Raw genomic sequence first — 27,835 nt, 5'->3', positions numbered from 1 at the left:
AAACTGTCGATATAAATGTTTTCTTTCTCTAAATGTAGGTTAACTGTACTTTTACACTGGAATTCTTCATCTCAAAAATAAGCTGCAAAAATGAATTCTTATTAAAGTAGAATAAGATTTGTCTGCATAATAATTTTAAACACTGAAATAAACAATGAAATAATGAAAATTTGCAGGAGACCCCCCCAACAGATGTTATACCATATAATTAAAACTTAATGCCTGTAGCAACAATATGAAAATATTTAACAATACAAATTAAAAATTACACCAGAGGAAACCGTACCTGTTCTCACACACACGCTACATAAACACACATACATATATACACTAAATTAAAGAAATATAACAAAAAAATTCAAATATATTTAAATGGTAAAGCATAATTAATCTGCAATGGGACATAATTTGCAATCAAAAGCTGACAAACCAATCTCTTAAAACATATCAAACCATCCAAGATACAAATAATAATAATAATGATAAGTAATAATAAAAAGAAGAAGAAAAACAACACGCATTTTGTATATAAATAAATAAAATATGCATACAAACTAATAAAAACAAAAATAATATTTAATACAAATATGTAATACATATTAAAAAATAAATAATTAAATAAATTAAAATAGTAAAGCAGAATGAACTTGCAATGGAAAATCTGAACAAGGGCTGAGTGATATGGACAATATCCAATATGACATTTTTGACCTAATACCAATATTGTGATATATTGGTTCTTTCACAAAATATTTCCACAATTAAATTTTTGATGAACAATACTTAGCAATTTAGATCAGATGACCACGCAAGTAGAAACAAATAATAAAATGGCTACAAAAGTCTAATAAAAAATTAATACGAAAAACTGTACCCTTTATTGCAATGCATCCTTTAAAGCTCGTAAAAAAGGCATCTGAACGCAGCCTTTCACAAGCATTTAAACACAAGAAATCTGACATCAATCCAGGTTTTAAAGGGTTAAAATGAGTAAAAGAAAAAGATAACTCTTATGCTTTATCACAATATTATGGTATCCAAAATTCCAGACGATATGCAGTCTTATATCATGACATTGATAAAACATTGATATACTGTTCAGCCCTAATTTGAATATTTAAACATTAGACATTACAAATCAACAAACAAACTAATATCCAAATTAACAAATTCAACTTGAAATGGCTTTTGGAACACACTTGATTATACTTTTGAACTGTATGTGTAAATTTAAGGATGCATTCACCACCAAATCCGGCAATGTGGCATCTTTTCGAAGGGTTGTGTGGAGGTGTGGGAGTGTTTATTTGTGCTTTAGCTAGCTCACTCGACCACCACTGCTTTCTCTCTCTCTGTCTTCTTCTCTCTTTTTAAAATGAATTGGGAAGCCAACTTTACTTTTAACTTTATCAAATGAATTGAATAGCCTCCCCTCGTCTTAGTAATGTCTTTACTCCCTCATGCTACAATGAAAAATGTAATCTAAACACAAAGGCTCTTCCGGTCTGTGTGCCATAAATCATTTCATCTGATTTCGCAGGGAATAGAATTAGACAGAATAATTATATAGAAATGGCCAATCTTCTCTCTGATGGTCTCGTCTGCTTATGTTGGTCATACAGAGGCTTCATGACACTGTTTCATAACCAGTTAAAAGTTCCTTGTAGTAACTTTAATCTTATGAGGGACAAATGAAAGTTAATTTCCTTAGATATTTGGCTTTATTAACATTTCTTTTAATATCAATGGAACATTTCCAACATATGACAGCATCAATATCTAGACGGCACATAGAACTAAACAAAACAAACAAAAGTTAATGGTCATTTTCAAAGATACTTAAACATTTCTTTTCAAAAACTAAAACTACTGTAAAAAAAACAAAAACAAAGCAACAACAACAATAAAAAACAGTAGAAAAATGACTGATATTAGTTCAGTAAATGTCAGACAACTGAAAACAAAACTTCCCTTCAGGGGTCAGTAGAGTTTCACAATGAACCACCAGCAGTTGTGTTGCTGACTTCCAGCTTCATGCTGCTCACCAGTCGTAGAGAGATGTCTGATGGCAGCCCACGTCTCACCAGTTCATCCTTAAGCTGGAGAGGGGAACAAAAAGTGGTGCTGAAATATGATCACTGTTATCTGAAATATGATATTATGATGTGGCAGAACTGATACAGATTACTCTGAACAACTTTTGTTTTCAGTCAGGAGGAACAAAACTATACTGTGCTTGTATGAAAAGTTCTCTCTTGACACTTTTGATCTCAGATGGATACTGACATCAATATATTGTGTATGTGTGGTAAATTCAACCAAGTTCTTGGTACCCCCCCGAGGTTTGGTCTCCCTGCCTTGAAGAGCTGTTAACAACACCAGTTTTGGCTTAAATGAAGGGCTGACTTGAGTTTCAGTGCTCTAAGAACTCATTGAAACATTACTTTTTTCTTTCCAATTTGAAATTTTGTGTAATAATGAAAACCAACTTAAAGATCAACACAAATTAAAGCTGCAAGCAGTGTTGGTTGGAACCTCGCACTCTGGCCCGTCGGGATCAGATCATTTTGCTTTTTAAAAATGAGGGATATTGTGTGGTGTGCTTTTATTTTGAAAGATTGATTGACAGGATGAGAATTTTCTGCAGGGTGAGACATGTCTGTCTTGCTCACACCTGTGTCATCAAAATCATGCAAGTTGTGGGCCCATTCATTCGAATTTCAATTAGTAAATTGAAAACTCTTGATGAGTTTGTCAAACAAATTATTTTCCTAATTTTCATCAAGTCTATTTTTAGAAAAGGAAAGACTTTTAACCCACATCACCTGGTCAAAGTTTGATTTGAATGGAGAATGTGAGCGAACCCACACCTTTATGAACATTTACTGCTTCCACATAGTTTTAGATACAGTCTTCATTTGAACTTTAAGTGTGTCATGAGACTTTGACCTGCAAATCTTGAATTTACATGTTTTTTCTATCTTTTATTGTTTTTGAGATATTAGAGTGTGAGTTTTAAAGTCTTTTCTTGTTCCTCCTGTGATTTTATAATGAGTGTGTATTGCAGAATGTTTCACAGCATTGTGGGAGTGACATCATCGGGAGCAGTTGGAGAGGAGGATTTTAGAGTACGCTTTTTGTAAAATCTCCTCATAAATCCCATGACTTTGGTTACATCTTACATTAAAAATCATTTTGTAGTAGGAAATTTTGTGGTGAATCCATTGATACAGGTTTGAACATGGTCAGACTTATAGTTTAGATGTCAGGAGCCTTTGTTTGACACAAAGTTCATGCCCATAGATCCCCATTGGTTTACATTGTAAGGTGTGATTTGGCACATGCAACTTTCAGGGCTTACAAAATCCAAACCAGTCAGTTATTACAAAGTTTTTAACAACTTTTTTTCAGCACAGTGTCATAAGTGTCATAAGTCTGGCAATGTACCAGTGCTACTATTATGTAATTAAAAACGTGTCAATGAGCCACGCCACTACACTGGATCACACGTTCCTTCATCATGAAGAGTATGGGCACGTTAGTCTGTTTAGAAATGGCTCCAAAGACTAAGACTTCTTATGACTTCTTCAAAGACTTCTAAAGGCTTCTTATTTTCAGGTGATTATACACTAATTAAAACAAACTTATGAATATTATATTCCATTTCTGCCAAGTCTGTTCCACTAGTTGCCACTAAGTCCACACACTGCACCTTTAACTTAAAAGATTGCGATTGTTATGGTTAGTGTGCAGGCATATGTTACATGACATTGTCTCTCAAATGACACACGCTGGTACCTACCCTTGTTTATTCATTTGTTTGTTACAAATTCTATATCAGTATATCAGTAAATAAGATATCCACAGCATCCATCTGATGCTTTGACACGATTGGATGAGAAGAGATTTACCTGTTGTATGACAGTATTTCTGATGTAGTCCTCAGATAGTGGAGATGAAGAGGAAATCCTCATATTCAGACCTACAACAACTAGAAACACAATGGCTACATTACAATGAAGGCCAGAGGGGTGCTGAAACTAAGTAATACAGTAATAAAATACATTCACAGGCCACTCAGTGATGGTTAAAACATCATCATTCGTCATACTCACAGTTGTTTGAGATGTTGAGAGTTGTGTCTTGAGGTGTAGCAACTGAATGTGGACTTGTTGAACTTTGTGTAATAGATGTATTGTTTGGTGTTGCGGTCTGTGGTGCAGTTGCTGAAGAAAAATTGGTTGCACTTGCAGTTGTAGAGGAGACATTTGTTGAACTTTGTGTAGTAGATGTATTGTTGTGTGTTGCAGTGTGTGGTGAAGTTGTTGAAGAAAAATTGGTTGCACTTGCAGTTGCAGAGGAGACGTTTGTTGAACTTTGTGGAGTAGATGTATTGTTGGGTGTTGTGGTTTGTGGTGTAGTTGTCGAAGAAAAATTGGTTGCACTTGCAGTTGTAGAAGAGACGTTTGTTGGACTTTGTGTAGTAAATGTATCGTTGGATGTTGTGGTTTGTGGTGTAGTAGTAGAGGGAATGGTGGTTGTACTTTTAGTTGGTGTAGTAGTTATTGGTTCTGTAAACAAAAGTGAATATAAAAGATAGATTATACATTCATTTTATCAATTCAGGAAATCATCAATGGAATTTAAAACATGAAAAAACAGGGAAGAGCTCTACTCACCAGTTCCAGCGGTCACAATGACACATCTAAACTCCGAGTGATATTTGGCTGAACTGTGGAGAAAAATCAATACTGTAGCTTATTTACAAAATGATGTTGCAAATTGTTTTTTAAATATTTTAACAGACAGTTTTTTGTTCAAGAGAGAAATGTAATGCAGATGTAAGTGTCCATACATACAGTGCTCAACAGTTAATTTTATTTATGGTTGCTATTGCAGATGGGACAAAACTTGCTATCGCAAACATTCTTCCATTTTAAAGGAATAGTTTGACATTTTGTGAAATATGCTTTCTTTCTGAGTGTTAGATGAGGAGATTGATATCACTCAAATTAATTTATTTTTTACACATTAATTTTTGTACCAATTAAACAAGATCTAATGTGTTAATTCATGAGCATTAGAAGTTTTTTACCTTTAGACAGAGCCAGGCTAGCTGGTTCCCATCAGTTTTTAGTCATTATGCTGAGCTAAACTAATTTCCTGGCTGTAGCTTCATATTTTCTGTACAGACATAACAGTGGTATCAATCTTCACAAAATGTGAAATTATTCCTTTAAAGTTCAATATCCGAGACAACACAGAAGTAATGTTATGAGTGAATTTTGAAGGAAAAAGTAAAAATTAAAGCAGATAATGCTACTCTCTCAACTGATAACATTCCCCAAAACACCTTTCTTTTATAATATCTGAATGTATGCATTAATGACCTGAAATGTATTTTGTAAGCAACACAATTTAGTTTTTAATTAAGTTACTTCTACAGTTGTTCCCTATACTTTTCTAAAGGATAATGTTCATGGGACTGACTTCAACTCTGCCTGGACGACAAAACAGACAGGGTAGCTTTTTCCATTTTCACTCTCAGACGGTGTCCATCTCAGGATGAACTGTCCTGTTCCCAATGTAGTCTCATCTATGTTGTGTGGCCCGCTGAACAGCAGCTCAGAGATCCTGTAACAAAGAGAAGAGAAAAAAAGGCTTGTCAAGTTAAATACACATTTCCAAATCCTCCCCACCCACAAATGGAGTAAAGTTGTTTTCCGTGATGGCATGATTGCTGCTTTGGCATCTAACTCAGCTTTCTCTTTAATTTTGTTTCCTTTATGACAGTCGAGTCAAATGAGCTAACCAGTATTAACGTTTAAAACTCTACACTTGTGAAACTAATCCTAATTGGTGCAAAGTCAGCAGGTGCTTACACACAATGTATTGTAGGAAGTATTTCATCTTTTCTTTTGGCTTTGAATGCATAGTGTTGTTTCTAATTAACCTACTGTCTGTAAGGCAAGGCGACGCAAGTTTATTTGTATAGCACATTTAACAACAAGTTCACAGTGTTTCACATAAAACATTAAAAGCATTAAGACAAGGTGCAAAAGCAACACATAAAACAACATTTAAATACAATTAAAAATAGTTAGTAAAGAGTTGGGAGAATCCAAAATAAAAATAAGCTTATATAGCATAAGATAGATCAAATATGAGAATTAAAGTTACAGTGCAGTGCAGGAAATGAATCAAAAGCCTCAAATTTGATTTAATCAAAGGCAGTGGTAAACAGAAAAGTCATCAGCCTTGATTTAAAAGAACAGAGTTGCAGCAGACCAGCAGTTTTCTGGGAGTTTGTTCAGATATGTGGAGCATAAATCTGAACACTCCCTGTTCATGTTTAGTTTTGACTTTGGGATTGAAGGCAGATCTGTCCCAGATGACCAGAGAGGTCTGGAAGGTTCATAACGTAGTAGAAGATCAAAAATGTATTTTGGTCCTAAACCATTCAGTGCTTTACAATCCAACAGCAGTATTTTGAAATCAATTGTTTGACAAACAGGAAGCCAGTGTAAAGACCTCAGAACTGCAGTGATGTGATCTACTTTCTTAGTCTTAGTGAGGACTCGAGCAGCAGTGTTCTAAATCAGCTGCAATGGTCTGATTGATTTTTTAAGGACACCTGTAAAGACTTTCTTATAGTAGTCAAGTCTACTGAAGATAAAGGCATGGACAAGTTATTCCACTTTTAGTCGTTCTTTCTTGGCTCCAAAAACAATTACTTCAGTTTTGTCTTTGTCTAATTGAAGAAAATTCTGGTACATCCAATCGTTGATTTGTTCAATGCACTTACTCAGTGCTTGTATGGGATTATGTTCCCCTGGTGATATGGTTATGTAAATTTGTGTGTCATCTGCATAATTATGGTAACATATTTTGTTGTTTTCCATAATCTGAGCCAATGGGAGCATGTAGATGTTAAACAGAAGAGGCCCCAGAATGGAGCCTTGGGGAACTCTGCATGTCATTTTTGTCCTCTCAGATGTGTAATTACCTATAGACACAAAGTAGCTCCTGCTTTTTAAGTAAAAATTCACACCGGTTTGGTACTGTGCCAGAAAGTCCCACCCAGTTTTCCCATCTAGTAATATGTTTTTGTCGACAGTGTTGAATACAGCACTGAGATCTAGTAATACTAAGACTGAAATTCTGCAACTGTTTGTTTTTAAGTGGATGTCACTGAAGACCTTAACAAGAGCTGTCTCAGTGCTGTGATGTGGGCAAAATCCAGACATCCTAACATCACTATACAACTGGTACTGTTGCACTCTTGTCAATCCAGCCTTGTGCATTGGCACTGGGGTTACACAACACAACAGATCAGATTCCTTGTGCATCTAACGTGGATAACTACTTTTTGTCTAATCAGAGAGTGTTCCACAGGAGATCATTTGCCTGTCGTATTTTGATATCTAAATCCTTTTAAAAGTGGTCTCTTTTGACTTACGTGGAGTTATTTGCTTGTGCATTGATGCTGATTTCCAGGGTCTGACTGGCAGGGGTGTACAGTTGAGCTCTGTTGGCTGGGGTTGGAGGCAGGAACTTGGGCAGGTAGAGTCCCTCTGTGCAGGATGGCACCACAGGATCCACTGGAACAATAAAGAAAAAGTTGTTCTGTCCATCAGTCAATCTACCATTTTGGTCTTGACTACAATATCTTGGCAACTGCTGGATGGATTGCCATAAAATGTTGTTTGTCCCCCAGAAGATGAATCCTAATAACTGGTTATAAAACAGCGCTTGAGAGAGAAGTTAAATCCTGACTCCTTTCTCACATCCCAAGAACAGGCCAACCATGGCGTGAAGTGGGTGTGAATATTGGATTGTCAGATTCGGAAAACTACAGAAATTGTCAAAGCCCTCCTAATTCCGATATCAGCCAAAGTGTGGGTGTAGGGGAGGCATTTCCAAAGCTGTTTGGCCACCTTAAAAGCAGTTCTGTCAAAGCATACTGTCCCCTTAAGAGTCTATGGCTTCAACATTTAATGTCAGCATGCTAACATGCTTATGTTTTGCTAGTATAATGTTTACCTTGTTTATCATCTTCCTTTAGCATTTCACCATGCTAACATTTGCTAATTAGCATGAAAAACAAAGTACAGCTGAGGCTGATGTGAATGTCATTAGTTTTGCAGGTATTTGGTCATAAACTAAAATATTGGACAAAATGAAATTTTGGCCTGATGATGGGGTTATATATAAATGTCTGTAGCAAAATTCTTGACAATCCATCCCATAGTTGTTGAGACATTTCACACCACAAATGTCAACCTCATGGTGGCGCTAGAAGAAAAGTCAGGGAATCACCAAAGTCATTAGGATTCATTTTCTGGAAACCACGAACATTTGTACAGTAAGCAGTTATTGAGATATTTCAGTCTGAACCAAAGAGGTGGACCTACCGACCAACTGACAAACATTGCCATCCAGGCTATAAATCCAGGCTATCAAAACATCAAATCTTACCCTTTAATGCAAACTGGACAGGTATTTTGCTGATAGCATTGCTGGTAGTTTTCACCTCCTGTGAACCATTGGTTTGAATCAGTTTGATCGTCTCTCTGGGAAAGTCCTCCATCACCAGCTGCACGACGTACGCACCTTCATTACTGCTATTGGTGGGGCTGAATGACAGAGTACAAGACTGCAAAAGAATAAACCAGAGTCAGAGAAAATTAGAGACAACCTCAAAACCACTAGTTCAGTTCATGTAATAAAATTAAGGCTATAAAGCTATTTTAACACCAGTCAAAATTATGATCAGCTTTCGTTTTTTTACTTGTTTTCAGTTTGGAAAACTGGAACAATGTGGTCTCCACACAACAAGGCTGTTCACCATTGATATAATGGTGTTTTCATAAATTGTATTCTCACTTGAAAACCACGATAAATATGTGTTTTTTGGACTGACTTTACTTATTTGCCCCAAATATGTTGACTTGGATTATAATGGTGTCATCTTCAAGCGCTAGTGTCTGTTGCATCAGTATCTGCCCAGTTTGTTATAAAACATGAGATTCACTTACATAAGAGTTGATGTAGACAATGGCTACTCACTGATGAGAGGTTGAGAACAGACGGTGGTGTGCAGGGGTTACACTCTTGTAATGTGTCATTTCCATATCTGCATTTAACCTCATCTCCATCAGGGTCGAACGCCAAAAGGTTGAAATCTCTCAGACAGTTTGAAGGAACTCTGAGAGAGAGTGTGTGTGTGACAGAGAGAGAGAGAGAATTTTTTTAAATGCCTTTTATAATATTGTATTTAATTATATTGTTGATATTTACATATTATTGTGTAAATATTAATCATCCGTCAACGTTTACAATTTTTTGTACTGCTTTGGCAATATAGGTTTCTGATCTGTCATGCCAATAAAGCTTATTTGAATTTGAATTTGAATTTGAATTTGAATTTGAATTTGAGAGAGAGACTGTTTGGCATTGTGCATGAGTTTCCATGTAAGGCATTTTTCAGGCAGCCAACCTGTGCCAAAATACATGTCAGACCTGTTTTTAATGAGATAAAGGTAAAGGTCAACTGTCAGTCTAGTGAATGACATTCTAATTGAATTCTATGGAACCTTAATTACTTTTTCTTAAATGTTTTTCTCCAGGAAACTACCATGCACCTTTTTGAATTTAGGCTTGAACTTAAACACAAGTCAACAGATTTCACCTTTAAAAGGTATTTGCCCATAAAGCAGTCATTTTTAATACCTTCTTTTGTGCATAACAAGTTTCAATCTCGGGGATAAAATAAAAAACCCTACGAAGTTCACGCTATGACATAAACTATAGCAAAGAATGCTGGAGGTGATACTTGAGCTGCAGAATACATTAGCACACATTTTTATATTGTGAAATTGGTATCTATAGATATATCTTTTTGTTTTTGAATGTTTTTTTAATTAATGCAGCATTTACACATATTATTTAATCAAATGAAAAATCCAATAATGCATTTAAAGTTCTGTTCATTGATTTGCAACACCCAGAGATACTAAAGGATAGGTACCACAGTATAAACATCTCTGAGGGATGACAAATTTATATTGTTTGATGGAATAAACAGCTGTTTTCAAATGAAAACACAAACACCATCAATCTGACCTCGTTGTTTATGTAAGTTACTGAAGTGCTAAATATATTTTGATAGCAAAATGTGACCCAGCAAAATTGTTTAAATACATACAGTAATTAATAAAGGAAAACTGAGTAGGCTTACCTCGCAACAGGCAGTATGGTAGTCTGTGGTGATGTGTTGGCTTGGCCGGTGTCTGACCGGTTCCTCAGTTCCACCAGAGTCACAGCTCTCCAATATTCAATGTTATTTTTAGTATTGTTTATCCAGCTATTGCCCGCCAACCTTTGGTGGAAGTTCATGGAAAAATCAGTTATTATTTTGCTGCACAGAACCTGTATCCATGTGTAAATAAATAATTGGCTTTCCAGGAGGCACCAGCACATCAACACTGACCTTTGGCATGAAAAAAAAAAATCCAAACCACCTCCACCAAAGTGTGGAGGTGGTTTGGATTCCAGGTGGAGGTGGCCTTCAGTGACAATTCGAAAATGACAATGTTTGGCCTGCCGTGAAACAACGGATGGATGGACTTTACCAATTAAAATTTTTACAAAGTACACTCACACCAGCTGAAACGGAGCGTTGCTGGGAACCAGCCGAGTTGAGATTCCCTCTGTCTGACACCATGCACCGCTCTCCCCGTCGATGTCGCCCGTCACTAAGCTCTCATTTCCACAATTCCCGCTGAGGCATGTCCACGCTTCATTTGTGCAAGAGTGAGAGTTTGACTTATAGCGAACTACCACCTGTAGTATTATAATGAAGAGATGTTATGGCATTAATGACAACAGCCATGATACAAAAGGGATGTTAACTTGGGAAAAGATGATACTTTGAGGACATTTATCTGTGAACCTGCTGATATACAAAAGTATCTTAATAAAATTATCTATCTTGTTTTCTTGAGATAACAGGATAAGTATCACAAGATCTGGTTTCCAAACAGAGAAATCACATTGTTTTATGCAGGTGATTAAAAACAACAAGAACCTCAAGGAAAGATGTTTTCAAAAGTCTGTGAATCATTTTTTGGAAAAAAAAAATCTAATTTGAATCCTTTATTGTACAGTATATTTTTGAATAATTATATAATTACCCAAATCCCAGAAATATTGTTTTTTCTGTTTCTATTCCTTAAAGGTCAGACTTATTTACAGGACACTGTCACAAGTTTATGTGCTGTCAAATTTCTTCTTATTGCATTTTCAAAAGGTGAACAACTTGGATTAGAAAGAAAATGTACGTACCGTGACAGATCCATCTGCGTGAGTGTTTTTTGGGTAATACGTCATCACTGTCCCATAAAAATGACTGGCCTGGGAGCTGCAGACCAGCAGCAGCAGCAGCAGCAGAAGGTGCAACATAGTGAATATAATCACCACACTACAGAAAGATGATAAATGAATACCAACACTAACCCATGTACTTCCAAAGACAGCCTCTTTTCGCTCTCTCACTCCCTTTTTATTTATCTGTGACCTACACGGAAGAATGATTAGATTGAAAGCAAACAATACACAAGGTCTTGAATAAGGAAATGTCTCATGTCCTGGTTACAAGTTTATGATTAGAATTGACAAATATAAAGAGAAACATTAATGTAAACAGAAGATAGAAATCTACCATCTCATCCAAAAAAAACATCTCTTTGATGACTGGTCTGACTGCACCACTGGTGAATTGGGAGCTGTTGATGTTAAGAGCATATTAAAGGATATCGCTGACAGTTTTCTACACTGGAACACTAATCTTCCCCAGGTTTGCTGTATCTCAGTTAGGCTGTGATAATTTGACTAAATTTGACTAGGCAAATTTTAGTTTGTATATGCTTCAGAGGCACGAAATTATCACAAACTAATTACCACTCACCTGGGCCCTGGATTAGATGTGATGTTAAAAGTTTAAAAGTTTAAAAAGTTCTTAAACATCAGAGGCTTCTGGCTGTTATTACTATGAGGAAAATCACTTCATTGGTAGCTGGACTGATTCCAAAACTTAGTCTGGAGCAAAGAAAGACAGAGTACATACAGTCAAATTTGTGTCCCAACAATGAACAATGAACCATCTGAAAAGAATCAGCACCTGGGTAGACACATGTCTGAAAAAAAAACCATTACCATCAAAAGTCTGATAGGGTGGAGGGACCAGTTCTTAGTGTGCGTTCAAAAGAAAAATGCCACTGTGTCTAAAAATGCAAAGGTTGGCGTGACAAAATGTAATTCAATCCAGAAACCTCTGTTTTCAATGATTTCAAGGTAAAAAACAAAACAAAAAACATATATGCATTTATATATATAATGTATGTATGTGTGTATGGGGACTTTTGGAGATTCTGTACTTTTGACTGATAGGCTATATATATATATATATATATATATATATATATATATATGTGTGTGTGTGTGTGTGTGTGTGTGTGTGTGTGTGTTTGTGTATAGGTAAAGCCACTGCATATTTAATTTATTTTTTATTCATTACTTCACCTATATAACATATACATGTATAACTTACGCTATGTCTATAAGAACCATTACTTCTGCACATACAGTATTTTGCACAACTTCTATTTTTAAAACCCACAAGTCAGGTCATATATAGTCTAAGTATTGTAATATTTATATAATGTTTATAATGTATAATAATATTATAATGTATATCGATTTAATTAACTTGACTTTTTATTTTGTTGTGTTTATTACGGTACTCCTAGTTCTGTTTCCTTGTTTCCTGCACTGCTGTAACATGCAAATATTCTCTCTAGAACTTAATAAAGTCTTATCTTATCTAACACGCACACACACACACACACACACACACACACACACACACAGTCTCTCTCTCTTTTTCTCCTATACACTTACTCACCCCCCACCAAACACACACACTCTTTTCCCCACTACACAATATTTATATATTTAACAGAAGTATTTATCTCCCATCACTTATGTGCAGTACACGTATTTATATATTTACCATTTATGTGCAATGTTGCACCTTTGCACCAACTAATGTGCAATATAATGTATATTTGTATATATTTTATCTCGTCTCTCTCTTATCTTCCTCTTCTCTCTCATTTTATTATATATTTTAAGATATGAAAAGAGGCCAAATTTCACTGCCTTCATTGTTGCCACTCGCTGTGTTGCTGTGCATGTCAAGTCAAGTCAAGTCAAGTCAAGTCTAGTCAAGTCAATTTTATTTATATAGCGCCAAATCACAACAGAAGTTATCTCAGGGCACTTTTCACATAGAGCAGGTCTAGACTATACTCTATAATTTACAGAGACCCAATATTCCCCCATGAACAAGCACTTGGCAACAGCAGCAAAAGAAAACTTCCCTTTAATGGCAGGAAATCTTGAGCAGCACTGGTTTGGTTGAGAGAGAAAGAAGGAGGGGGAAAGGGGAGAAAGAGACAGAGAAGCACAGCAACAACAACAATAATAATAATAGAAATATAATAATAATAATAATAGCAGGCATTGGACAATAAAACATATTGACTCTATTGAATCTTATCTTACAGTGTCCCAAATCTTAAATGTTTTATGATCCACCTTTGGTTTTTTAAATTTCTATACAAAAACAAAGGCGAGTTGTTAAACATTTGAGATAACATTACTGTGTCCCACTCACTTTTGAAACTAAACCTGAATGGAAAGTGGGTATGGAGAGCCCTTTAATTCAAAACCCTACCCAAACTGCACACCACCTATCCAGTTACCAGACACCAGGGATCCTCACCAGACACCACCTATCCAGTCATCCTGTGCTGCCACCCAGTGGACAATGGGTGTCAGCACTACTTTTTAACCTCAGCAGTGTTTACATTAGCAAAGAGTAACAATTGTTAGTTTACGGATAGATTAACAGGTAATTCCATAGATGTTGGGCCTATATGCTTTGAACTCAGCCACATCATTACATATTTTTGTTTTTTACATCTTTGAAGTGTTTTCAATAGAAAAGTGACTACTCTAGTTATTACACAATATGGGGTGCTGAAATTGAGTAAAGGAGATTATATACCAGGTACAAATTTTAAGCACATCCAAATTCCTCTTTTAAAAAAAAAATCATCTGAACAAAACTTGATATGCATAGAAAACCTGCACACCAAGGCAAATGGGGATTTTTTGTCCAGAAAATAAAAAGGAACCCTCATACAGTGATGATTCTATGACTCTTGATATCAAATATGATATACAGTGTCAAGTTCAGGGAGAACAATGCAGCAACTGATGTTGTAACATCTGTTTTCATCGTTTTTACCTCTTGTTCCTACTTATAGACATCACATGGATGATCACAGCATGAAACATACATTTGTCATACTTACAATCGTAGGACTTTGGGTACTTGTTGTTGCTGTTGGTGTTGTTGTAAAGGCAACAGTCGTAATTTGTGTGGGTATGACAGTTGGTGTTGTGATTATGGTTTCTGGTGTAGTTGTTACTGTAGTTGTTGAATGAGTGGATGCAGTTGTGTTAGTTGTCGGGTCCATAAACAAAATTGAAAATTAAAGATTGATTATATATTAGCTTTATCAATCCAGGAAACCGGGTGTTCAGTACATGTACAACTAGTTTGGAGCCAGAAGAAAGAATAACAATTGTCACAGGTGGTGTGTATCAGGCAGCAGGGTAGGGACCCAAAAGCAGACTATACAGTCAGGCATGGACAGTTCAGTAAATTTATTGTCAAAAGTGAAGATACAAAAGCTCACAGGCATGAGTAGCAAGTCCAAACAGTCTAAATAGCAGTAGTATTAAATCCACAGAGGTGCAGGGATGAGATATGGAGAAGTCCAGACAGGCAAGTAGGTGCAGATATTGTACAGGTCCAGGTAACCGAAAACAAACCCCGAAAGCACTGACAAAAAGCAACATGACATCAATAATGAACTGACAAGGGGAAAAAAAGGATCTGGGCCAGTATATGAAGTAAGTGGCTGATGAAGGAATGAGTTGCAGGTGAGGATGGGTGGAGTAGGTCAGGTAACTGCAGGACTGATGAGTGAAGTGGGAACAGCTGTGTCGATGGGGAAAGGAGGGAAAGTCTGAGGGCATCTGGTGGACAGTTTGAGGATGACAGGTCTGGGGAGGTGGAGGATGGTACAGTACATGGCCTGGGGAGGTGTTATCAGTTGGTTGCAATCTGCAACCTCACCTCTAGATGCCACTAAATCCTACATACTGGTCCTTTAAAAGACTGTTCTACTTCAGCTGTTTTTACACAACATTTTAACTCAGTACGTTCGCCTTACAATGATGAAAGTTGGGAAGTCAAAGAAAATTCAATGTGTGCTATCCAGTACTTGCCATTTGTGGCCACAAATAGGTCCATGGTGTACACAAAATCAACAGCAACAGCAGCAAAAACACTGAAGACAGTTGTTGGTTAGCAAAATAAAAACTTTTTAAAAAATTCTTCAGCAGAAACATGTTTTTACATTCATACATAAAGCCATTACAACCACAGGCTTAAGTAGTTTGTGTCTTTGAAGGTTGCCAACCTATTGGAGGAAAAACAGCCAGAAGGAGCAGAATAAAGGACTCTGACTTTAAGGGGAGAAAATGTGTTATACATTTATTTCCTCCAAGCAGATTCAACATCCCTAAATCTCTCTGTGAGGTTCGGTGTCTGACTGTATGCTACAAATAGAAAGCAGTTGATTGCACTTTCTCGCACTGTTTAGATTTTAAATACTCAATTCAGTTGCACCATATAATTTTAAATACTGATAATAAATTGTTTCACTGTAATTAAAAGTGTGAGCATGCACAATGATGTTGTGTTATTTGAAACATGGAAGCCATCTGAATCATTATTATTTTATAAACAAACAGAAGAGTAATAAAGTGGTTGACTAATCAATTTGATTATCTAATTCAAAAGAATGCTCTATATTAAAAATAGTGCGTAAAAATAATGTTATGTGTGTTGCTAATTTCTGCTCACACACAGGCTGTACATCTAAACTGCAAACATTATGCTAAAAAAATATTCACATTTCTTTTCAAAAACTAAAACTACTGTAAAAAACAAAACAAAACAACAACAACAATAAAAAACTGTAGAAAATGACTGATATTTGTTCAGTAAATGTCAGACAACTGAAAACAAAACTTCCCTGCAGGGGTCAGTAGAGTTTCACAATGAACCACCAGCAGTTGTTTTCCTGACTTCCAGCTTCATGCTGCTCACCAGGCGTAGAGAGATGTCTGATGGCAGCCCACGTCTCACCAGATCATCCTTAAGCTGGAGAAGGGAACAAAAAGTGGTGCTGAAATATGATCACTGTTATCTGAAATATGATATTATGATGTGGCAGAACTGGTACAGATTACTCTGAACAACATTTGTTTTCAGTCAGGAGGAACAAAACTCTACTGTGCTTATATGAAACATTCTCTCTTGACACTTTTGATCTCAGATGGATACTGACATCAATATATTGTGTATGTGTGGTAAATTCAACCAAGTTCTTGGTAACCCCCTAAAGTTTGGTCTCCCTGCCTTGAAGAGCTGTTAACAACACCAGTTTTGGCTTAAATGAAGGGCTTGACTGGAGTTTCAGTGCTCTAAGAACTCATCAAAACATTACTTTTTTCTTTCCAATTTAAAATTTTGTGTAATGATGAAAACCAACTTAAAGATCAACACAAATTAAAGCTGCAAGCAGTGTTGGTCGGGACCTCACACTCTTGCCCGTCGGGATCAGATCATTTTGCTTTTTAAAAATGAGAGATATTTATTACAAGTATGGTGTGCTTTTATTTTGAAAGATTGATTGACAGGATGAGAATTTTCTGCAGGGTGAGACATGTCTGTCTTGCTCACACCTGTGTCATCAAAATCATGCAAATTTTGGACCCATTCACTTGAATTTCAATCAGTAAATTGAAAACTTTTGATGAGTTTGTCAAACAAATTATTTTCCTAATTTTCATCAAGTCTATTTTTAGAAAAGGAAAGACTTTTAACCCACATCACCTGGTCAAAGTTTGATTTGAATGGAGAGTGTGAGCGAACCCACACCTTTTTGAACATTTACTGCCTCCACATAGTTTTAGATACAGTCTTCATTTGAACTTTAAATGAGTCACGAGACTTTGACCTGCAAATCTTGAATTTACATGTTTTTTCTATCTTTTATTGTTTTTGAGATATTAGAGTGTGAGTTTTAAAGTCTTTTCTTGTTCCTCCTGTGATTTTATAATGAGTGTGTATTGCGGAATGTTTCACAGCACTGTGGGAGTGACATCATCAGGAGCAGTTGGAGAGGAGGATTTTAGAGTACGCTTTTTGTGAAATCTCCTCATAAATCCCATGACTTTGGCTACATCTTATATTAAAAATCATTTTTTAGTAGGAAATTTTGTGGTGAATCCATTGATACAGGTTTGAAAGTGGTCAGACTTATAGTTAAGAAGTCAGGAGCCTTTGTTTGACACAAAGTTCATGCCCATAGATCCCCATTGGTTTACTTCGTAAGGTGTGATTTGGCACATGCAACTTTCAGGGCTTACAAAATCCAAACTGGTCAGTTATTACAAAGTTTTTAACAACTTTTTTTCAGCACAGTGTCATAAGTCATGTATCAAAGTTTGAAGCAGATACCATTAACGCCCTCAGAGGAGATAGCATTTGTTCGGGGTCCAAAATTGGGGCAAAGTCTTATTTTGAAAGGCTGATTGTGGACTTCCTGTTGGATTTAGGTCAGGGGTGTCAGCGTATGATTTGTAGGTCTTGATGAGACAAATAATTTGAGTTAGTTGAGAGTTTTGGTTTGATCTCTCTACGACATTCCTACGGGCCACGAAAAACAATAGGGTCCTCGCCCTTAGGCGAGGACTACTGTTTTACAGTAGTCCTCTGCCTCTTGGGCTCGGTCCCTAAAAATATGCTGACACCAAGATGATGGGAAGTGTACACTTTTTTTAATGATGTACAGTATGAGCCCATATTTATTGAAGGCTTTCTACTTTTAACCATCTACGTTGGTGCCTGTGATTGGATTTTTGGTGCCACACTCTGCAATTTATGAAGGCATATTTTATTTCCTTTTTAAAATTACAACATATCGTCTGTTAGCAGCACTGACTTTCAAAATAAAAAATATCAGCACTGACCTTCAAAATACCATATTGTACTGTTCATTTGTAATGTGAAAAATATTTCTATGTGCCTCAATGAGCTTGTGTGCTCTGGTTTGATCAATCTCAAAAAGAAGTTATTTCTAACAGACATTTCTGCTGCATTGCAAACATAGTGATGAGAGAAGTCTGGCAATGTACCAGTGCTACTATTATGTAATTGACAGTAGTACTGGTACATTGCCAGACATCTCTAATCACTATGGGTAATACAGACACTAATAAAAGTAGCCAAAGTAATAATTGTGGTTGTTGTAGCAGTCAAGTAGTAAGAGCAAGAAAACTTCACTTTCAGACTTATGACAACTAGAAGAACAGTATTAGTACCAGTGCTAGTAGTTATGGTAGTAATGACATTCCCATCTACCCTTTCTGGCTCCAACAGATTCACCAGCTCACTCTTTTTTAATGGAAACAGCTGTCTTTGGTCCCAGTTTGTCAAATAAACACATCAAATAGGTTCACTAACAGAAAAACAATTACATTTCAGCTATAATCACTATTTTGTGGAACTGCACTCTGCACAATTGAACACATCTGTCAGCTTTGTAATATGATTGATGGCTTCTGGCTGCTGTTCAAAACACCACAGATTTACTGTACGTCAGTTCTACCTTGTTCAAGCTTCCTCATTTCACAAATTTAAGCATCCAAAAATGATTAAAACATGTCAATGAGCCACGTCACTACACTGGATCACACGTTCCTTCATCATGAAGAGTATGGGCACGTTAGTCTGTTTAGAAATGGCTCCAAAGACTAAGACTTCTTATGACTTCTTCAAAGACTTCTAAAGGCTTCTTATTTTCAGGTGATTATACACTAATTAAAACAAACTTATGAATATTATATTCCATTTCTGCCAAGTCTGTTCCACTAGTTGCCACTAAGTCCACACACTGCACCTTTAACTTAAAAGATTGTGATTGTTATGGTTAGTGTGCAGGCATATGTTACATGACATTGTCTCTCAAATGACACACGTTGGCACCTACCCTTGTTTATTCATGTATTTGTTACAAATTCTATATCAGTATATCAGTAAATAAGATATCCACAGCATCCATCTGATGCTTTGACACGATTGGATGAGAAGAGATTTACCTGTTGTATGACAGTATTTCTGATGTAGTCCTCAGATAGTGAAGATGAAGAGGAAATCCTCATATTCAGACCTACAACAACTAGAAACACAATGGCTACATTACAATGAAGGCCAGAGGGGTGCTGAAACTAAGTAATACAGTAATAAAATACATTCATAGGCCACTCAGTGATGGTTAAAACATCATCATTCGTCATACTCACAGTTGTTTGAGATGTCGAGAGTTGTGTCTTGAGGTGAAGCAACTGAATGTGGACTTGTTGAACTTTGTGTAATAGATGTATTGTTTGGTGTTGCGGTCTGTGGTGCAGTTGCTGAAGAAAAATTGGTTGCACTTGCAGTTGTAGAGGAGACATTTGTTGAACTTTGTGTAGTAGATGTATTGTTGTGTGTTGCAGTGTGTGGTGCAGTTGTTGAAGAAAAATTGGTTGCACTTGCAGTTGTAGAGGAGACGTTTGTTGAACTTTGTGTAGTAGATGTATTGTTGGGTGTTGTGGTTTGTGGTGTAGTTGTCGAAGAAAAATTGGTTGCACTTGCAGTTGTAGAAGAGACGTTTGTTGAACTTTGTGTAGTAGATGTATAGTTGGGTGTTGCAATCTGTGGTGTAGTTGTCGAAGAAAAATTGGTTGCAGTTGTAGAGGAGACGTTTGTTAAAGTTTGTGTAGTAGATGTGTTGTTGAGTGTTGTGGTTTGTGGTGTAGTTGTCGAAGAAAAAGTGGTTGCACTTGCAGTTGTAGAGGGGACATTTGTTGAACTTTGTGTAGTAGATGTATTGTTGTGTGTTGCAGTGTGTGGTGCAGTTGTTGAAGAAAAAGTGGTTGCACTTGCAGTTGTAGAGGGGACATTTGTTGAACTTTGTGTAGTAGATGTATTGTTGTGTGTTGCAGTGTGTGGTGCAGTTGTTGAAAAAAAAGTGGTTGCACTTGCAGTTGTAGAGGAGACGTTTGTTGAACTTTGTGTAGTAGATGTATTGTTGGGTGTTGTGGTTTGTGGTGTAGTTGTCGAAGAAAAATTGGTTGCACTTGCAGTTGTAGATGAGACGTTTGTTGAACTTTGTGTAGTAGATGTATCGTTGGGTGTTGTGGTTTGTGGTGTAGTTGTCGAAGAAAAATTGGTTGCACTTGCAGTTGTAGAAGAGACGTTTGTTGAACTTTGTGTAGTAGATGTATAGTTGGGTGTTGTGGTTTGTGGTGTAGTTGTCGAAGAAAAATTGGTTGCACTTGCAGTTGTAGAGGAGACATTTGCTGAACTTTGTGTAGTAGATGTATTGTTGGGTGTTGCAGTCTGTGGTGTAGTTGTCGAAGAAAAATTGGTTGCAGTTGTAGAGGAGACGTTTGTTGAAGTTTGTGTAGTAGATGTGTTGTTGAGTGTTGTGGTTTGTGGTGTAGTTGTCGAAGAAAAAGTGGTTGCACTTGCAGTTGTAGAGGGGATGATTGTTAAACTTTGTGTAGTAGATGTATTGTTGGGTGTTGTGGTTTGTGGTGTAGTTGTCGAAGAAAAAGTGGTTGCACTTGCAGTTGTAGAGGGGACATATGTTGAACTTTGTGTAGTAGATGTATTGTTGGGTGTTGTGGTTTGTGGTGTAGTTGTCCAAGAAAAAGTGGTTGTCTTTTGTGGTGTAGTAGTAGAGGGAATGGTGGTTGTACTTTTAGTTGGTGTAGTGGTTATTCGTTCTGTAAACAAAAGTGAATATAAAAGATAGATTATACATTCATTTTATTAATTCAGGAAATCATCAATGGAATTTAAAACATGAAAAAACAGGGAAGAGCTCTACTCACCAGTTCCAACGGTCACAATGACACATCTAAACTCCGAGTGATATTTGGCTGAACTGTGGAGATAAATCAATACTGTAGCTTATTTACAAAATGATGCTGCAAATTATTTTTAAATATTTTAACAGACAGTTTTTGTTCGAGAGAAATGTAATGCAGATGTAAGTGTCCATACATACAGTGCTCAACAGTTAATTTTATTTATGGCTACTCTTGCAGATGGGACAAAACTTGCTATCGCAAACATTCTTCCATTTTAAAGGAATAGTTTGACATTTTGTGAAATATGCTTTCTTTCTGAGTGTTAGATGAGGAGATTGATATCACTCAAATTAATTTATTTTTTACACATTAATTTTTGTACCAATTAAACAAGATCTAATGTGTTAATTCATGAGCATTAGAAGTTTTCTACCTTCAGACAGAGCCAGGCTAGCTGGTTCCCATCAGTTTCCAGTCATTATGCTGAGCTAAACTAATTTCCTGGCTGTAGCTTCATATTTGCTGTACAGACATAACAGTGGTATCAATCTTCACAAAATGTGAAATTATTCCTTTAAAGTTCAATAACCAAGACTACACAGAAGTAATGTTATGAGTGAATTTTGAAGGAAAAAGTAAAAATTAAAGCAGATAATGCTACTCTCTCAACTGATAACATTCCCCAAAACACCTTTCTTTTATTATACCTAAATGTATGCATTAATGACCTAAAACGTATTCCATAAGCAACAGTTGAGTGCTCAGTTTTTAATTAAGGTACTTCTACAGTTGTTCCGTATACTTCTCTAAAGGATAATGTTCATGGGACTGACCTCGACTCTGCCTGGATGACAAAACAGACAGGGTAGCTTTTTCCATTTTCACTCTCAGACGGTGTCCATCTCAGGATGAACCGTCCTGTTCCCGATGTAGTCTCATCTATGTTGTGTGGCCCGCTGAACAGCAGCTCAGAGATCCTGTAACAAAGAGAAGAGAAAAAAAGGCTTGTCAAGTTAAATACACATTTCCAAATCCTCCCCACCCACGAATGGAGTAAAGTTGTTTTCCGTGATGGCATGATTGTCGCTTTGGCATCTGACTCGGCTTTCTCTTTAATTTTGTTTCCTTCATGACAGTTGAGTCAAATGAGCTAACCATTATTAACCTTTGAAACTCTACACTTGTGAAACTATTTCTGAATCATGGTGCAAAGTCAGCAGGTGCTTACACACAATGTACTGTAGGAAGTATTTCAGGTATTCTTTTGGCTTTGAATGCATACTGTTGTTTCTAATTAACCTACTGTCTGTAAGGCAAGGCGACGCAAGTTTATTTGTATAGCACATTTTAACAACAAGGCAATTCAAAGTGCTTCACATAAACACTAAAAGCATTAAGACAAAGTGCAAAAGAAACACATAAAACAACATTCAATTAACATACAATTAAAAATAGTTGGTAAAGAGTCTGGAGAATCCAAAATAAATATAAGCTAAAATAGCATAAGACATGATAAAATATGAGAATTAAAGTTGCAGTGCAGTGCAGGAAAATGAATCAAAAGCCTCAAATTTGATTTAATCAAAGGCAGTGGCAAACAGAAAAGTCATCAGCCTTGATTTAAAAGAACTTAGAGTTGCAACAGACCAGCAGTTTTCTGGGAGTTTGTTCAGATATGTGGAGCATAAATCTGAACACTCCCTGTTCATGTTTAGTTTTGACTTTGGGATTGAAGGCAGATCTGTCCCAGATGACCAGAGAGGTCTGGAAGGTTCATAAAGTAGTAGAAGATCAGAATTGTATTTTGGTCCTAAACCATTCAGTGCTTTACAATCCAACAACAGTATTTTGAAATCAATTGTTGGACAAACAGGAAGCCAGTGTAAAGACCTCAGAACTGCAGTGATGTGATCCACTTTCTTAGTCTTAGTAAGGACTCGAACAGCAGTGTTCTAAATCAGCTGCAATGGTCTGATTGATTTTTTAAGGACACCTGTAAAGACTTTCTTATAGTAGTCAAGTCTACTGAAGATAAAGGCATGGACAAGTTATTCCACTTTTAGTCGTTCTTTCTTGGCTCCAAAAACAATTACTTCAGTTTTGTCTTTGCCTAATTGAAGAAAATTCTGGTACATCCAGTCATTGATTTGTTCAATGCACTTACTCAGTGCTTGTATGGGATTATGGTCCCCTGGTGATATGGTTATGTAAATTTGTGTGTCGTCTGCATAATTATGGTAACATATTTTGTTGTTTTCCATAATCTGAGCCAGTGGGAGCATGTAGATGTTAAACAGAAGAGGCCCCAGAATGGGGCCTTGGGGAACTCTGCATGTCATTTTTGCCCTCTCAGATGTGTAATTACCTATAGACACAAAGTAGCTCCTGCTTTTTAAGTAAAAATTCACACCGGTTTGGTACTGTGCCAGAAAGTCCCATCCAGTTTTCCCATCTAGTAATATGTTGTAGTCGACAATGTTGAATGTAGCACTGAGATCTAGTAATACTAAGACTGAAATTCTGCAACTGTTTTTAAGTGGATGTCACTGAAGACCTTCACAAGAGCTGTCTCAGTGCTGTGATGTGGTTAAAATCCGAACATCCTAACATCACTATACAACTGGTACTGTTGCACTCTTGTCAAACCAGCCTTGTGCATTGGCACTGGGGTTACACAACACAACAGATCAGATTCCTTGTGCATCTAACATGGATAACTACTTTTTGTCTAATCAGAGAGTGTTCCACAGGAGATCATTTGCCTGTCGTATTTTGATATCTAAATCCTTTTAAAAGTGGTCTCTTTTGACTTACGTGGAGTTATTTGCTTCTGCATTGATTCTGATTTCCAGGGTCTGATTGACAGAGGTGTACAGTTGAGCTCTGTTGGCTGGGGTTGGAGGCAGGAACTTGGGCAGGTAGAGTCCCTCTGTGCAGGATGGCACCACAGGATCCACTGGAACAATAAAGAAAAGGTTGGTCTGTCCATAAGTCAATCTACCATTTTGGTCTGGACTACAATATCTTGGCAACTGTTGGATGGATTGCCATAAAATGTTGTTGGCCCCCAGAAGATGAATCCTAATAACTGGTTATAAAACAGCGCTTGAGAGAGAAGTTAAATCCTGACTCCTTTCTCACATTCCAAGAGCAGGCCAACCATGGCGAGAAGTGGGTGTGAATATTGGATTGTCAGATTCGGAAAACTACAGAAATTGTCAAAGCCCTCCTAATTCCGATATCGGCCAAAGTGTGGGTGTAGGGGAGGCATTTCCAAAGCTGTTTGGCCATCTTAAAAGCAGTTCTGTCAAAGCATACTGTCCCCTTAAGAGTCTATGGCTTCAACATTTAATGTCAGCGTGCTAACATGCTTATGTTTTGCTAGTATAATGTTTACTTTGTTTATCATCTTTCTTTAGCATTTCACAATGCTAACATTTGCTAATTAGCATGAAAAACAAAGTACAGCTGAGGCTGATGTGAATGTCATTGGTTTTGCAGGTATTTGGTCATAAACTAAAATATTGGACAAAATGAAATTTTGGCCTGATGATGGGGTTATATATAAATGTCTGTAGCAAAATTCTTGACAATCCATCCCATAGTTGTTGAGACATTTCACACCACAAATGTCAACCTCATGGTGGCACTAGAAGAAAAGTCAAGGAATCACGAAAGTCATTAGGATTCATTTTCTGGAAACCACGAACATTTGTACAGTAAGTAGTTATTGAGATATTTCAGTCTGAACCAAAGAGGTGGACCTACCGACCAATAGACAAACATTGCCATCCATAGTGCCAACTAACATAGATATGCACTCCAAAACAAATGTTTTCACTTAGTCAATATCCGCTATAAATCCAGGCTATCAAAACATCAAATCTTACCCCTTAATGCAAACTGGACAGGTATTTTGCTGATAGCATTGCTGGTAGTTTTCACCTCCTGTGAACCATTGGTTTGAATCAGGTTGATCGTCTCTCTGGGAAAGTCCTCCATCACCAGCTGCACGACGTACGCACCTTCATTACTGCTACTGGTGGGGCTGAATGACAGAGTACAAGACTGCAAAAGAATAAACCAGAGTCAGAGAAAATTAGAGACAACCTCAAACCCACTAGTTCAGTTCATGTAATAAATTAAGGCTATAAAGCTATTTTAACACCAGTCAAAATTATGATCAGCTTTCGTTTTTTTACTTGTTTTCACAATTTGGAAAACTGGAACAATGTGGTCTCCACACAACAAGGCTGTTCACCATTGATATAATGGTGTTTTCATAAATTGTATTCTCACTTGAAAACCACGATAAATATGTGTTTTTTGGACTGACTTTACTTATTTGCGCCAAATATGTTGACTTGGATTATAATGGTGTCATCTTCAAGCGCTAGTGTCTGTTGCATCAGTATCTGCCCATTTTTTTAACAAACATGAGATTTATTTACATAAGAGTTAATGTAGACAATGGCTACTCACTGATGACAGGCTGAGAACAGATGGTGGTGTGCAGGGGTTACACTCTTGTAATGTGTCATTTCCATATCTGCATCTAACGTCGTCTCCATCAGGGTCGAACGCCAAAAGGTTGAAATCTCTCCGACAGTTTGAAGGAACCCTGAGAGAATGAGAGAGAGAGAGACTGAGATGAGATTGAGGTTCTTTGGCATTGTGCATGTTAAGCATTTTTCAGGCAGCCAACCTGTGCCAAAGTACATGTTGGACCTGTTTTGGAGAGATAAAGGTAAAGGTCAACTGTCAGTCTAGTGAATGACATTCTAATTGAGTTCTACAGAACCTTAATTACTTTTTCTTAGATGTTTTCTCCAGGAAATTACCATGCACCTTTCTGAATTCAAGCTTGAACTTGAACACAAGTCAACAGATTTCCCCTTTAAAGGTGTTTGCCCATAAAGCAGTCCTTTTTAATACCTTTTTCTGTGCATAACAAGTCTCCTCAGGGGTAAAATAAAAACCCTACAAAGTACACCCTAAGAAATAAACTATAGCAGGGAATGCTGGAGGTGACACTTGAGCTGCAGAATACATTACTACACATTTTTATACTGAGAAGTTGATATCTTTATAGATATATCTTTTTATATTGTAAATTTTCTGAGCAAATTAATTGAAAACCTGTTTATGGATAAAATAACTGGACAGAAATGTTGTCTTTTTTTTTAATATTAATGCAGATTATTTAATCAAAATGTGACCCAACAAAATTGTTTAAAGACATACAGTAATTAATAGTGAAAAACAGTGAGTAGGCTTACCTCGCAACAGGCAGGATGGTAGTCTGTGGTGATGTGTTGGCTTGGCCGGTGTCTGACCGTTTCCTCAGTTCCACCAGAGTCACAGCTCTCCAACTTACAATGTTATTTTTAGTATTATCTATCCAGTTGCCGCCTGCCAACCTTTGGTGGAATTTCATGGAAAAATCTGTTATTATTTTGCTGCACAGAACCTGCATCCATGTGCAAATAAATAATTGGCTTTCCAGGAGGCACCAGCACATCAACATTGACCTTTGGCATGAAAAAAAAAAAATCCAAACCACCTCCAAACTTTGGTGGAGGTGGCCTTCAGTGACAATTCGAAAATGACAATGTTTGGCCTGCCGTGAAATAACGGATGGATGGACTTTACCAATTAAAATTTTTACAAAGTACACTCACTTCAGCTGAAACGGAGTGTTGCTGGGAACCAGCCGAGTTGAGATTCCCTCTGTCTGACACCATGCACCGCTCTCCTTGTCGATGTTGCCCGTCACTAAGCTCTCACTTCCACAATTCCCGCTGAGGCACGTCCACGCTTCATTTGTGCAAGAATGGAAGTTCGACTTATAGCGAACTACCACCTGTAGTATTATAATGAAGAGATGTTATGGCATTAATGAAAACAGCCATGATACAAAAGGGATGTTAACTTGGGAAAAGATGATACTTTGAGGACATTTATCTGTGAACCTGCTGATATACAAAAGTATCTTAATAAAATTATCTATCTTGTTTTCTTGAGATAACAGGATAAGTATCACAAGATCTGATTTCCAAACAGAGAAATCACATTGTTTTATGCGGGTGATTAAAAACAACAAGAACCTCAAGGAAAGATGTTTTCAAAAGTCTGTGAATCATTTTTTGGGAAAAAAATCTAATTTGAATCCTTTATTGTACAGTATATTTTTGAATAATTATATAATTACCCAAATCCCAGAAATATTGTTTTTTCTGTTTTTATTCCTTAAAGGTCAGACTTATTTACAGGACACTGTCAAAAGTTTATGTGCTGTCAAATTTCTTCTTATTGCATTTTCAAAAGGTGAACAACTTGGATTAGAAAGAAAATGTACGTACCGTGACAGATCCATCTGCGTGAGTGTTTTTTGGGTAGTAGGTCATCACTGTCCCATAAAAATGACTGGCCTGGGAGCTGCAGACCAGCAGCAGCAGCAGCAGAAGGTGCAACATAGTGAATATAATCACCACACTACAGAAAGATGATAAATGAATACCAACACTAACCCATGTACTTCCAAAGACAGCCTCTTTTCGCTCTCTCACTCCCTTTTTATTTGTCTGTGACCTACACGGAAGAATGATTAGATTAAAAGCAAACAACACACAAGGAAATGGTCTGGAATAAGGAAATGTCTCATGTCCTGGTTACAAGTTTATGATTAGAATTGACAAATATAAAGAGA

General features: G+C 36.8%; 1 protein-coding gene across 2 annotated transcripts; it reads right to left on the bottom strand.

Moving 5' to 3' along the window:
* Window positions 1–298: 298 nt before the first annotated feature.
* On the bottom strand, window positions 299–27,720 carry LOC137174565 (uncharacterized). 2 transcript variants are annotated; one of them, XM_067579946.1, is made up of 11 exons: window positions 11,347–11,555; window positions 10,664–10,845; window positions 10,241–10,381; window positions 9,070–9,208; window positions 8,479–8,656; window positions 7,460–7,601; window positions 5,491–5,634; window positions 4,680–4,732; window positions 4,116–4,571; window positions 3,912–3,991; window positions 299–2,099 (listed from the first exon to the last, which is right to left on the bottom strand). In XM_067579946.1, exons 1-11 carry the CDS (start codon window positions 11,461–11,463, stop codon window positions 1,992–1,994), a joined length of 1,740 nt encoding a protein of 579 aa, XP_067436047.1. In that variant the 5' UTR covers window positions 11,464–11,555; the 3' UTR covers window positions 299–1,991. The 2 variants fall into 2 exon arrangements, with proteins under 2 accessions (XP_067436047.1, XP_067436048.1); XM_067579947.1 differs by lacking the exons at window positions 7,460–7,601; window positions 8,479–8,656; window positions 9,070–9,208; ... (1 more) ...; window positions 10,664–10,845; window positions 11,347–11,555 and adding exons at window positions 23,941–24,082; window positions 25,017–25,194; window positions 25,609–25,747; ... (1 more) ...; window positions 26,808–26,989; window positions 27,489–27,720 and having other exon boundaries at window positions 618–2,099.
* Between the last annotated feature and the right edge of the window lie 115 nt (window positions 27,721–27,835).

This window comes from Thunnus thynnus, chromosome 22 (genome assembly GCF_963924715.1).
Source record: "Thunnus thynnus chromosome 22, fThuThy2.1, whole genome shotgun sequence".
Taxonomy (NCBI): Eukaryota; Metazoa; Chordata; class Actinopteri; order Scombriformes; family Scombridae; genus Thunnus; species Thunnus thynnus.
Note: the sequence above shows the minus strand (reverse complement) of the source record. Positions and strands in the feature narration are given on the sequence as shown.